This window comes from Bombina bombina, chromosome 1, assembly GCF_027579735.1.
Source record: "Bombina bombina isolate aBomBom1 chromosome 1, aBomBom1.pri, whole genome shotgun sequence".
NCBI classification, from domain to species: domain Eukaryota; kingdom Metazoa; phylum Chordata; class Amphibia; order Anura; family Bombinatoridae; genus Bombina; species Bombina bombina.
In genome coordinates, this window is record NC_069499.1 from 246,048,028 (window position 1) to 246,061,552 (window position 13,525).

The 13,525-nt window shown below is 37.8% G+C and overlaps 1 protein-coding gene across 1 annotated transcript in view; it reads left to right on the top strand.

Annotated features, from left to right (window-relative positions):
- BMF (Bcl2 modifying factor) overlaps window positions 1-13,525 on the top strand; it is a 91,749-nt gene that overhangs the window by 12,884 nt on the left and 65,340 nt on the right. The window contains exon 3 of the mRNA XM_053697907.1: window positions 10,920-11,074. Within this exon, the coding sequence (XP_053553882.1) occupies window positions 10,920-11,074 (155 nt within the window). The remainder of the gene's footprint in view (window positions 1-10,919; window positions 11,075-13,525) is intronic.

Below are 13,525 nucleotides of genomic sequence, written 5' to 3' on the forward strand. Positions count from 1 at the left end.
ATTTCCCCATCTTCACTATCTTTTTTGCTTCTACCTGGGGGGTTTAAGGGGGGTGAAGCCCCCTTTGTAAACCTCATTCCCCAAGGTTCACTTGGGGTGGATGCCAGAGGAGGCGCAGGGCGCCATCCTTGAACCCCCCAGGCGGAGGCAAAATAAGTAAGTGTACTTGGGGGAACTACAGTACATCAGGCTTTACCCACAGCTGCTTGGGTAATGTCCATTTTACCCGGGTAAACCTAGGATTACTCTGATTTTTCTTACTTTCCCGTAACATATATATATATATACATACAGTATAGGGTAGAGCTGAAATATAAAAATGTTGTCTTAATTTTACATAATTGATTTTCATTAAAAAATAATGTTGTAGTGATCTAAACTTTTTTTTTTTTTAAATCTTCCTTTTTATCTTTTGCAGATTTGTCTTTCCTGTCCATTGCATTCTGCATATTTACATGCTTTTCTTTATTAAATGACCCCTGGTTTAGTCTTCTTCCTCTTGACTCCTTTTCTCTCAGCTTTGCACCTATACTTTCCCCCTTAGTAATAGTCACCATAGTGTTTGTTAATTCCGTTTCTCAGGGCACAATAATAGGCCACATTTTCAGGGCATCTGAACTGAAGCACAGGTAAATAATCAGATTTGTAATCATGATTATTAACCTGTTCTCACCCAAAGTAATCAGGAAAATATGTCCTGTTAGTGTGCCCTGCAGACTGGAATTAAGAAACACTATGTTAAATAGGGATACACGCATATCTAAAGTTCCTATCAGGAACTGCTGCAAGCATTTTTATCTCCTAAACAGGATTTGGTGCGTCAGCCAATCAGCAGTTATACAATCGCACCAATCACTAGCTGTGTCCTACTCAGGAATTTCAAGGTTTGCAAGACTGTGTTTGTAACTTATTTGAGCATTTGTTTTTTTTATAAAATGTTTTATAGGTTTTTATTTTTCAGTAAACATTAATAATACAAATAAATGCATTAAGTGCATCTAAGGAGGTAAGAAAAACACTACTCTAGAAGCTTTTTAAGAGGTGGGGTCCTGAACTAAAAAAGAATGCAAATTTTGCTTTTAAAACATTTATTTTGAACTCTGATCTCTTGCAATGCAGCAAAGTGATCAATAGCATATTAAAATAATAATAAAAATATATATATATAAATAAATGAAAGTTTGGCACTCTCTTGCAAGCACACAGCTAAGAGTAAAAGCTCAATATCACTCACAGCTGGCTGCACAGCTGTCAGAGACCCAGGCAGTTAACCCGAGACATGTCTAGGTGCAAGACCCATAGGGAAAATTACAATGTGTCTAGGGACCCAGGAGGGAAGCGACCTTGACGTGGTGCCAGGCTTGAACCATTTGGCTAAATGCTGTATCTAACTTTTTCATTGTTAGCTGTGTGCTTGCAAGAGAGTGCCAGACTTTCCCTGTCCTTGCCAGCTGTGAGTGCTGTTGAGCACCAAGGGCTGTGCATTTTCCAGGGTCATAGGTTGTATACCCAGTCCAGTATATATATATATATACCACCCGGCTGATTTTACTGACCAACCTGCTAAAATTGTAACCAATATTAAGTTAAATTTGGCTAATATTAAAAATATTAAATTTTTATTGCGCACATTTTATTAAATACATTTATGTTAAATTATGCAATTCATCTGTGCTTTGGATAGAAGAAAATTATATTATAATAGAAAATATTACACTGTCCTCACCCGGCTACTTAATAATGGAAATATAGCTGGGATACAATGCAAGTAACATGTCACAGCCACTTATGGCACATTTTCACTGTTAGCGATTGTTGTCTTGTGCTCTTCAAACTCAAAATATGGGGTGGGCACCTTAAGAGTCTAGCTGGGTCTGGGACCTTTCCAGTTTTTGTTTTTTAAATAAATAAGCGTCATAACCAGCATCTGGTTTATAGAGATTTCTCAGATGTTTGAGAAAGTTCACATCTGCCTCCTACTAACTGCCAGATACCCCATTTATATTCTGCCCGAGTATGCAAAATGCATCAACTGAGCTGGCACTGGTGACATCTGAAGCGCTGTGTGAATAAGGACAAAATATTCTGCCAAAATATCAGTGCTTGATTTTGAAGCAATACAAACTTGAAATACTAGGCAGCTACTACATTGGTCAACCTGTTTTTGGTAAAGCGAATGAGAATCTATTAAACCAACGGCTCCTGGCTCACAGGTTATTGCTTAATTTATAGGATAGGCTTAGCAATTTTATTATAAAGTTGAACCTTGCCCACTAGCCTGGGCTATAGGCTTCCAAGCTGTATATATTTAAACAAGCTTCTCTGTGACATGCATATAAAACCTGCGTCATAAACTTTACAAAAATATCTTTCAGAAACCACCAAAAGCAAGTAGGGCAGTTTATCCAGGGTGATTATATTCTTTGGTGACTGGATCAGAAGACTGACCTGTGTGACATTAAAAAGACATAAAACCTCCAAAAAAATAAATTATTGATTCAGATATTATCGAATTTGATTTTATATCTTTTGTTGAAAAGCATAACTAGGTAGGCACAGGAGCAGCAATGTACTACTGGGAGCTAGCTGCTGATTGGTGCCTGCACATATATGCCTCTTGTCATTTGCTCACCAGATTTATACAGCTAGCTCCCAGTAGTGCATTGTTGCTCCTTCAACAAAGGATACCAAGAAAATACAGCACATTTCATTGAAGTAAATTGGAAAGTTGTTTAAAATTGTATACCCTGTCTGAATCCTCACAGAAACCTTTTTTGGTTTTATGTCCCTTTTAAACACATTTTCCACTGATCTAGTGCATCTTTGGATGGTTGTAGATGTGTGTATGTCTGTCTGTTAATCTTATTATATAGCACATTAATAGGGGAAGCCCTACGCCTGTGTACTTTGCAGCCAAGGGCTTAAAAAATAAGGAAACAATCAAAGCAAGAACAGTGAAATTAAAAAGAACAAGGAGAGGCAGTGTGTATATTCTGCAGCTGTTGCACTGTTCATGTAAATGCTTCAGAACCAAAGCCGTCTTGGCTCATTTTAGAGGAAATATAATGCTTTGACAGAGTTGAATGATAAATAATTTCTTAGAGATGGATGGTGACTGTGGCAGATTCTTACCCATGTATGCCTATCAATAGGTACCCCAAGAATCAAACTGCTTCTCCCCGTTTAACTATTAGAGGAAATCCTAGAGACAGAACATCATGGAGCTATAGAAGAGACAAACGTGTGATCATTTTAGACCCAGAAAGATGATTGATATAATTTAGAATGCTCACCACTGTGAATAGAGATCTATATCTTGGTGCTCACATGTGAGAATACACTGAGTTGATCTTTTGCCTAAATGCCACCACCATCTGTGTAACTGTCTTAGACCTCAACAGCTGTTTTCAACTGACCTTCTTTGTTAACATGCTAGAGGTGTGATCTTAGTGGCACATGGAGATACTAAGCATCACCAGTGATACTGGCTAGAGAGGCCTCAATCTGACTGTGAGTTATCTCCCCACCCAACATGTGGTCTTCTAAGCAACTGATGTATTGTGCACTTAGGAACCTCATATACAGACATAGCTCTAAGAGTTAATTCAATATGAATTAGCAAAGCTTCAATAATCAAAGTGTGATTAATACCTACATCATACCCCTGGTAAACAACTGTACAGGCTATAACTTGTACGTTTAGAATTGAGTCACTGCTTTGCTGTTGATAGATTTCATTAGCCAAAGAATTTAGTAACCGTTTTAAGCAATGTCATTTTGAGTAAATATTCAGTCACCCTCTCTGTAGCTAGTAGATTAGCTTCACAAACATGAATATTTTCTGAAAATCCACAATGGTAGGTGCCATAGATATAGTATAGTTTTAGTACCATAGGCAATTACAGAGTAACTGAATAAGGAACCTGCTAAAATAAAAACCATCATTCTTGTCTGACAGCGGAAGCAAATGTTGTCTTTTTTTCTTTCCTAAGATATGGTGAGTCTGCGGCTTGAGTAATTACTGTTAGGAATATAACTCATGGCCAGCAGGAGGAGGCAAAGAGCACCACAGTTAAACTGTTAAGTTTCACTCCCTTACCCAAAACCCCCAGTCATTCTCTTTGCCTTCGGTGCATGGAGGAGGTGAAGTTTAGGTGTCTGAAGAAAAAAATTGATTTAATCTACAAGCAAGTTTTGGGGTATAGACGTATTCCATGTCATTCCTTGCAGTCTGGTAGTGGTGGCTTTAAAGCAGTTAGGAACTTGTAAAGAGGTACTTACAGCATTTTCCTAACAATTGCTGCCCTAGTTTATAAAGCCAGAGTTGGTTACTATTGTTCTTTTTTTTTTAAAGATCTCTGTGAAGAACTGGGTCTCCTCATATCTTGTAACTGTCTACATGCTGGACAGTTCCAGTTGGGGAGACCATGCACTTAACAAATTAAAAAGACACTGCTTTTTTATTGGGACATAGATAATCCTGTTGTATGGGTTACACTGGGGCATTAAACTATTTTAAAAAGAAAGGGTAAAATGTTTTTATAAGGCTTTATTTTCTGACACATATTTACTTGATAAAACAATACAAGTTTAAACTGAAAGTAAGGTTGAATTTTCTATTTTAGCAGCTTATTAATTTCCCCTTTGCTTTAAAATAAAACGATGCAACATTTTAAACTGTCCAGTTTGAAAAAACAGTTATTTCTGGTACTCAGTGTACCAGGAAGCTATTTTTAGTACCTCTCTGTGTCGTAGCAGTAATTTGAGCTCAGCAGTTGCGGTCACATGACCGGCTTTACTTCATAACGTTTCTGAGAAAAAAGTAGTTTTTCTCCATTTCGAGGTGATCCGATCTTAATTGGTAGCGGTAAGACACCTCAGTAATTGAGGTGTGGGGTTGCCTGAGGGGTATTTTAGAACTTTATTTGATGTTTATTAAATGTTTTTTCTTAACTTTTCTCACATAATTTTAGCTGGAGTTTGATCCTAATTTGGGATAAAATTTTAAGTGTATTTTTTCCTTGGCTTATTCTAATTGAATATTAAAATCTTTGAAAAGTATCTGTACAAGTTTATTTACTGTTTCACAACATATCTGATATGGAGCAAGAGCCTGCTCTCATGAATTCATGCTTATTATGTTTAGATGCACAAATTACAGCTCCTATGCAATTTTGTTCTTCATGTGTCAAGAAAACCTTGCAAAATAAAGGTAATTTTTTTTTAGCCTAATGTCTCTCAAGATCATGCTGTTAAAATAATACCTTAGCTTTCTATTGCTACGTCTCAAGCCTCAATGGCATCACATGCAGAGCCCTGTGGTTCCTCTATAACTCCTAGTGGAGTTTATTTAAAAGCAGAAATTGCTGCCCGGGTATCTTCGCTGCCATTCCCAGATTACAGGGAAAATGCAAGAGGAAATCTAGGAATTCAGAAAGTAAGGTGCCTGTCCTCAGTTCTGCTTCCCAAGTTACCCTTTCTCATAAGTCTGATGAGGAAGATACATTGGGATTTTCTGAGTGTGAAATTTCAGATTTGGACAGTATAATTCCTTCTTTTGAGACTGAGGTGGTATCCTTCAGATTTAAGCTTGAACACTTTTGTGTATTGTTAAAGGAGGTTTTAGATACTTTAGATGACTCCGATACCCCTGTCATTGTCACTCCTAAGAAATCTAGTAAACTTAATAGTTTGATTAACCTTCCACTTTTGAGGTTTTTCCTGTGCCGGACCATGCTAAGCCGATTATCTCACAGGAATGGGAGAAACCAGGGGTGTCTTTTTTCCTGTCTCCCATTTTTAAGAAAATGTTTCCTGTCGAGGACACCATTAATGACCCTTGTTATACTGTACCCAAAGTTGAAGGGGCCATTTCCACTCTGGCTAAGAGAACTACTATTCCTATTGAGGATAGCTGCTCTTTTAAGGACCCAATAGACAAGAAGCTGGAGGCTTATTTGAAAAAGATTTATGTTCATCAAGGTCTCCAATGACAACCTGCAGTGTGTATTGCCACAGTGACTAGTGCAGCATATTATTGTTTTGACGGCTTGTCTGATTCTCTTCAAGTAGAAACTTCCTTGAAATGAAATTCAGGATAGGATTAAAGCTCTTAAGTTAGCCAATTCCTTTATTGCAGATGGCGTTAGACTAGGAGCTAAAACTTCTAATTTCGTTGTCCTTGCCCGCAGGGCGTTATGGTTGAAATCCTGGTCTGCGGAGGTTTCCTCTAAAGTCAAGCTTCTGGCGATTCCTTACAACGAAAAAACCTTGTTTGGGCCCAGTTTGGCAGAAATTATCTCTGATATTACGGGTGGAAATGGGTCTTTTATACCTCAAGATATGAAGAATAGGCCTAAAGGAAGTCAGAGTAATATTCATTCATTTCTTAACTTCAGAGGAAAGCCTTCCCCTTATTCTTCCAAGCAGGAACAATCCAAGTCTTCTTGGAAACCCAATCAGTCTTGGAACAAGGGGAAACAATCAAAGAAACCTGCAGCTGATTCCAAATCCGCATGAAGGGTTTGCCCCCGATCCGGGATCGGATCAGGTTGGGGGCAGACTTTCTCAGTTCTCTCAAGCCTGGATACGAGATGTCCCAGATCCCTGGACTGTGGACATATTATCCCAGGGTTACAAATTGGAATTCAAGACTTTTCCTGCCAGAGGCAGATTCCTTCTCTCAAGATTATCCCCAGATAAAGAGAGAGGCATTCTTGAAATGTATACAACATCTTTCCTTCCTGGGAATGATAGTTCCAGTTCCAGGAGTAGACAACTGGGAAGCAGATTTTCTAAGCAGACAGACTTTTCATCCCGGGAAGTGGGAACTCCATCTGGAGGTGTTTTGAACTCAAAGCTTCCAAGGTACGGTTCAAGGTCAAGAGATCCGCAGGCCGTTCTGATAGATGCTCTGGCGGTTCCTTGGGTTTTCAGGTTGGCATACCTGTTTCTTCCATTTGCTCTCCTTCCACTCGTCATTGCTCAAATAGGAGAGGACGTTGGTGATTCTTATTGCCCCTGCGTGGCCTGGTTTGCAGACCTAGTGGAGATGTCATCCCTCCCACCTTAGAGAATACCTCTGAGGAAGGACCTCCTGAATCAGGGTCCCTTCCTTCATCCAAATCTCGTTTCTCTGAAGCTGACTGCTTGGAGATTGAATGCTTAATTCTGTCTAATCATAGTTTTTAGTAGGTCATTGAGATAAAGATTCAGGCACGCAAGCCTGTTACTAGAAAGATTTACCATAAGATATGGCATAAATATCTTTATTGGTGTGAATCCAAAGGTTACTCTTGGAGTAGAATTAGAATTCCTATAATTTTATCTTTTCTTCAGGAAGGCCTGGAGAAGGGATTGTCAGTCAGTACACTGAAGGGTCAGATTTCTGCTTTATCAGTTTTACTACATAAACATTTGGCGGATGTGCCAAATGTGCAATCTTTTTGTCAGGCCTTGGTCAAAATCAGGCCTGTCTTTAAGTCTATTGCTCCTCCTTGGAGCCTTATCCTTGTTCTTAACGTTTTACAGCTGGCTCCATTTGAGCCGTTGCATTCCATAGACATTAAGTTGTTATCTTGGAAGGTTTTGTTTCTTGTTGCTATCTCTTCTGCTCAAAGAGTCTCGGAACTCTCAGCTCTGCAGTGTGATTCGTTCATCGTACTAAGTTAGGTTTCCTTCCTAAGGTTGTTTCTAATAGAAATATCAATCAGGAAATTGTTGTTCCCTCACTGTGTCCTAATCCTCCTTCTTCCAAAGAACGTTTGGATGTTGTACGTGCTCTTAAATTCTACTTACAGGCGACTAAGAATTTTTGCCAGTCCTCTGCCCTCTTTATATGTTTCTCTAGAAAACGTAAAGGTCAGAAAGCTACTGCTACTACTCTTTCTTTTTGGTTACGAAGTATAATTCGTTTGGCTTATGAGACTGCTGGACAGCAGCCTCCTGAGAGAATTACATCACTCATTCCACAAGAGCTGTTTCCTCTTCTTGGGCTTTCAAAAATGAAGCTTCTGTGGAACAAATTTGCAAGGCTGCAACTTTGGTCTTCTCTACATACTTTTTTCAAATTTTCCAAATTTGATACTTTTGCCTCGGCTGAGGCTTCTTTTGGGAGAAAGGTTCTTCAAGCGGTGGTGTCTTCTGTTTAGGACCGCCTGTCTTGTCCCTCCCTATTTATCCGTGTCCTCTAGCTTGGGTATTGGTTCCCAACAGTAATTACTCAAGCCGTGGACTCACCATATCTTAGGAAAGAAAAACAAAACTTATGCTTACCTGATAAATTTATTTATTTCCCCACCCTTTATTTTAAGACAGTTGTTCTTTTGACTATAACCTCAGTAACCACTACACCATGTGTTACTCCTTTTTCTCCGTTTCCCTTCGGTTTAATGAATGGGGGTTGTGATACTTAATAGTTTAACTGTGGTGCTCTTTGCCTTCTCCTGCTGGCCAGGAGTGATATTCAAGCCGTGGACTCACCATATCCGGAAAGAAAGAAATTTATCAGGTAAGCATAATTTTTGTTTTTTTTATGGACAAGAATAAAGGCCTTGCCCATTCACCAGTGACTTTTACCAGGGTGCTAAAGTATTAATTGTGTTTATTGGAAAACAAACTACCAACTATACATTATATTTTGTCTGCAAAAGAGAAATACAATAACAAATAATAATTATAATAACCAGCATAAGACAACGGCTGTGTGGAAATAAACTAAAAGTGGAAAATAATGTGGTTCTAATTAAGAAATATGGCTGCCTGCCAAAGTCTGAGATACAAAGTTATGGATTCTTGCTGCCAAATTGTGCACAAATAGGACCAAAGAACACAAACTGCAGTTGTCTCACACGATTTGACTGAGTTTCCATTGTTATCTGTCATACATCTCTGTACAGTTAGATGATTAACACCTAAAGTCAAGAATTCACTTTATGCACTGTCTGGATTTGCACACACAAATGCAAAAGATAGCAATTCACCTATTACATGTATTCATGGTAAAGGATACAACATAGCTCATACATTTAGTGTAGGGGTGACTTTCAACTTTCAGTCTAAAGGATTCACAGTAAATAAGCCCATAAACTATTGCCGTAGCCCTTTTTATTAATTAGGATTTAATTGGAAGTACAGACATGTGACGCTTTTATCTCTGTCCTGAAAGGTTTTCTCTAGCAGATTTAGAGGTAGTTTTAGTGCCTATCATTTTCTACACACAACTTTCTTCTTTTTTTTAAAAAAAAAAAACATTCTTTTTACTGAACTTATTTTTCAGTAGCCAAACTACACCAACCATTTGCTTTAATTGGATGGACCAATCTGGGCTTTACTCCACAGACAACAAGGCTAACCACTGTTATAAAGTTAGTTAAAATGAATTGTTTTGCAGTTGTTATCTGATAAATCAACTAGGGGCATATATATAGCAAAGTTTGCCTTGAAAAGTCATCAGGGTGCATCTCAAATTCTGAGAATTAGAAATTGCTCAATTTCCAGAGCTAAATTACATGAAAAATAAATCATTAAAATATATTGCACAGTTGTTTCATTACACATAACTAAACATTATATCTAATTAGGACAGATATAATTGAGCTCATTCCCTTATCAAGCTAGCCCTTTGCAGAATGTTGCCGGGCAGTATACAGTCTAGCCTCGCTGAAAAGCAGTGGACAAAATGCTGTTTTTAGATTTATATTACATGAAAAGTGGCAAAATAAATAATAAATTACATAATCTACTTCATTAGAAAATGTAATTTTAACACTAGAAGCCCTACAATACTAAGGGCTAGATTACAAGTGGCGATTATTCTAACGCACGCATATTTCAAGCTAAAAGTATTTGGGGTGTGCTTGAGCGCAAAAAAAATTTGCACTCGTCGTTTAGCGGAAGTGAAGACCTCGCATAAAGTGTAAAAAAAATAAAGTGCACCAAACACAACATAAATAAATTAAAATAAAGTGTTACACTCATATATATATATATATATATATATATATATATATATATATATATATATATATATATAAACTTTCTATAAAAAAAAAAATATTCGTAAAAATATTAATACACATCTTTTTATAAGGGTTAATAGGTATATAGTATATGACAAGGCATTTGACTGGAAAGGGCTATAATGTAAATATATATGTCTAAATATGTGTATGTGTGTACAGTATGTATGTGTATGTATGCATATATATATGTGTGTGTGTGTGTGCATATATGTATGTACATGTGTATTTAGGTGTTTATATACGTCACTAAAAATAAACATTAGTTTCTGTCATCACTTCCTAAAAAAAAAAGAGTGCTAAACTCATCCTATGTGCGCGGCAAGTATATCGCTAACTCATCGCCCATGGCACAACACTCTTCTACAATGAGGTGACATTTACACCTCTAGCTGTACTAGGATGTCAGTTGACATGCACGGCTATTGGTTTAGAGGTGGAAATGTCACCTCATTGAAGAAGAGCGCTGTGCCGTGGGTGGCTGGATGCGCTGAGTTACCAATATACTTGCTGCACAGATAGGGTGAGTTTAGCACCTTTTTTTTTAGGAAGTGATGACAGAAATTAATGTTTATTCTTAGTGATTGTAAATCCTAGCGTTTGTTATACTATATACTATTCTAGCAAAATTAATGCTCGGTAGCGCTAAATTGCGCGCCACTTGTAATCTAGCCCTTTATGGGGTATTATATGAAATGGGAAATGATCCCTTCCATATAGTTACTTGCTTGTAAATAAGTGACATTGCATAAAAAGTTTTGAATGTTCCTATACCAATATGCAGAAGATTAAAACTATTTGCATGCATGTATGACAGTTAATAATTATTTATTTGTTTAGTAAAGGCCCTCATGTCAGATACTGAGATTCCATACCGGGCAATATTTTTGTGCATTGCAGGTCAGGCTGGGCACCTCTTACACCTCGCTGAGGACTTTCCACCACCCTTGGGAGAGGACGCAAGACACATGAGGACTGAGCAGAGTGTAGAGCATCGCATTGCACGGAAACTACAGTGCATCGGAGATCAGTTTTACAGGCTGCATATGCAGAGGGTAAAATCTATTTGTATAGAAAAAAATATTGAAAACTGATATAATGGCAGTTTCGAGGGGGCCCTGGGGGGTAATAACGACACAAATTCTCAAATGTGTCAACAGCTATTAATTTGCAAGGCAGTCTCTTTGACACATATCCTTTGATCTGCCTAAGAGAGGTAGATGGGGTCATGCAAAGGTTGATGCTGATGCTGTTTCCTGCTAGGGACCGGCAGTTCTCTGCAGCTCCTGTGTGGGATTTTCTGTATGTGTTTAACCCTTTGTTCAAAATTTACTTTTATGCTGTAAAGAATTAGAGCATAGAATGTTTGCACTACACTGTCCCTTTAATTTTAAAATTGTAAAATAATGACAAATTCCCCCCAATGTCACATTTCACTCTTGATAACTATTGACAATATGTCTTCAGTCTACTAATCATGACATAACCTTTAATTTTTTGCCCAACCTGCTGGTAGATTATGCCTTGGATACAACATTTAATTATTTTTTTTATTTTTTATATAGTAAAGTTTTACTTAAAGTGACATGAAATACAGTAGAATTGCATAATCAAGAAATGCATAATAAGGATTTAGCTCTTCTGAGTATCAAATTAGCAGTACATTATTTTTCTGATAAAATGTTCAAATGTTTCCTTCAATTTCCCTACACCTGTATCATGTGATCCATGCCATCAACGAATCACAGACTCGTATATATTTATACGCTCTGAACTTTTTCACATGCTCAGTAGTAGCTGGTGCTTTAAAAACTATACATATACAAAGACTGTGCACAATATTAAAATACAAGTAAATTGGAAAGTTTTTTGATTTTGTTTAAAATTGCATGCTCTTTATGAATCATAAAAAATGTAATTTTGAATTTAGCATCCCTTTAAAAATATAAATGTGTGGTGTGCATGCACAGCTTCTCTCAGCCTAACAAGTTAGTTCCTTGTTATCCAGCCTATCTTAAAACTTAAAGGGACATTAAACTGCTGAGTACAACTACATGGTTATTACTCACCTGACTATTGTTTTTTCCTCAAGTACATGCAGCTACCTTTAAAGCTACTTATTTTAACACATTACAGAACCAGTTGGTAAAACTCTGCATTTTTATACTGGGTGCCACCATCTTGGGTTAGCGTGCACAGTAACCCAAGATGGCGGCAGTGGACCTACTCAATAGAGGGTCCTAATGCAACTTTTTTTTGGGGGGTGCCCCAAAGATAACTCACTAGTTAGCAATTGTAATAATATACATGCTGCTTTGTATAATGATTTTGACTATAGATAGATAAGATGGACCTGCATTCTGCACAAATAAAAACATCCCCTGCATTAGGATTGTACACATTCTGCACATTTAAGACTAGGCTAATTAACCCTATCTTTTGCCACTAACCAGCAACCGAAAGGAAGCCATCTAACGGCCTGATGCCGCCACTTCACACAAATTAACATGTAGGGAACGGACGGGAGGGGAAAACTTCCAGGCTGTAGTTACCAGGAAAAAGTGGCAGAACCCTGGCTTCCTAGGCTTAAATCTGGTAAGCTAAACCCGCCCCTAACTTTGCAACGTAGTTGCTAACTTAACTCCAACTAAGGTTCTTCATTTCCACTAGAGGGTCAGGCACTTAATTTCGTTCCAGTACACTGGCTACCTTACACTACCACAATCCTAAATATAAACAGGCTCCTATGAGCCCCCCCCACCGGCACTTGGGCCCTGGTGCCACTGCACCTGCTACAGCAATGGTAGTTCCGCCCCTGCTTGCACAATAAAAAGCAGAAGAGATACATTTTTGCAGTTTTTTTTGTTTAATTTGGCACAGTTTAAAAGTTAGTTACATAATGCACATGACACTCTCAGGAATAATATAGAGAAATGCAGCCACTGCAAAAATATACAGTTCCTGCTCTGTATTGTGCACTATAAAATGAAGGGCCTGATACAGTTTGTCAAGAAGACAATAATATCACTGATCTTTAAATGTGCACCACTTGTGTCACACGGTGCAAGAAGACTTCAATTCCAAGATGGCGGCATCCAGTGTGATGCAGAACATCAATAATCAGCACTTTCAAAGAGTTAAAACAAGAGAGCTGCAGGAACAGGAGGGGAAAATAGTATGATGAGTAGTAACCATGCTACAGCGGTTTAATGTCCCTTTACGTTTAAAGGATTGTTGGAAATTGTGTATAGAACCCATGTATAGTTACTCACATTTTGACAAAAGGGCACTGGCGGTCACTGCTTTCTCAATCTTTGCAAATATGTGTTTGTGCTACAATATAATTAGTTAGAAAGTCTTCTAGCATTTAGAACAAGTACCAATATTTAAAACCTTCACTTTTAAATGCGACAGAAAATCTAGAAATTGCATTTTAAGTGCAACTTTCTCTTTCTGTGAAGATCTGTGAAGCCTTTAAAGGGACAATCAACACCAGAATGTTTGTT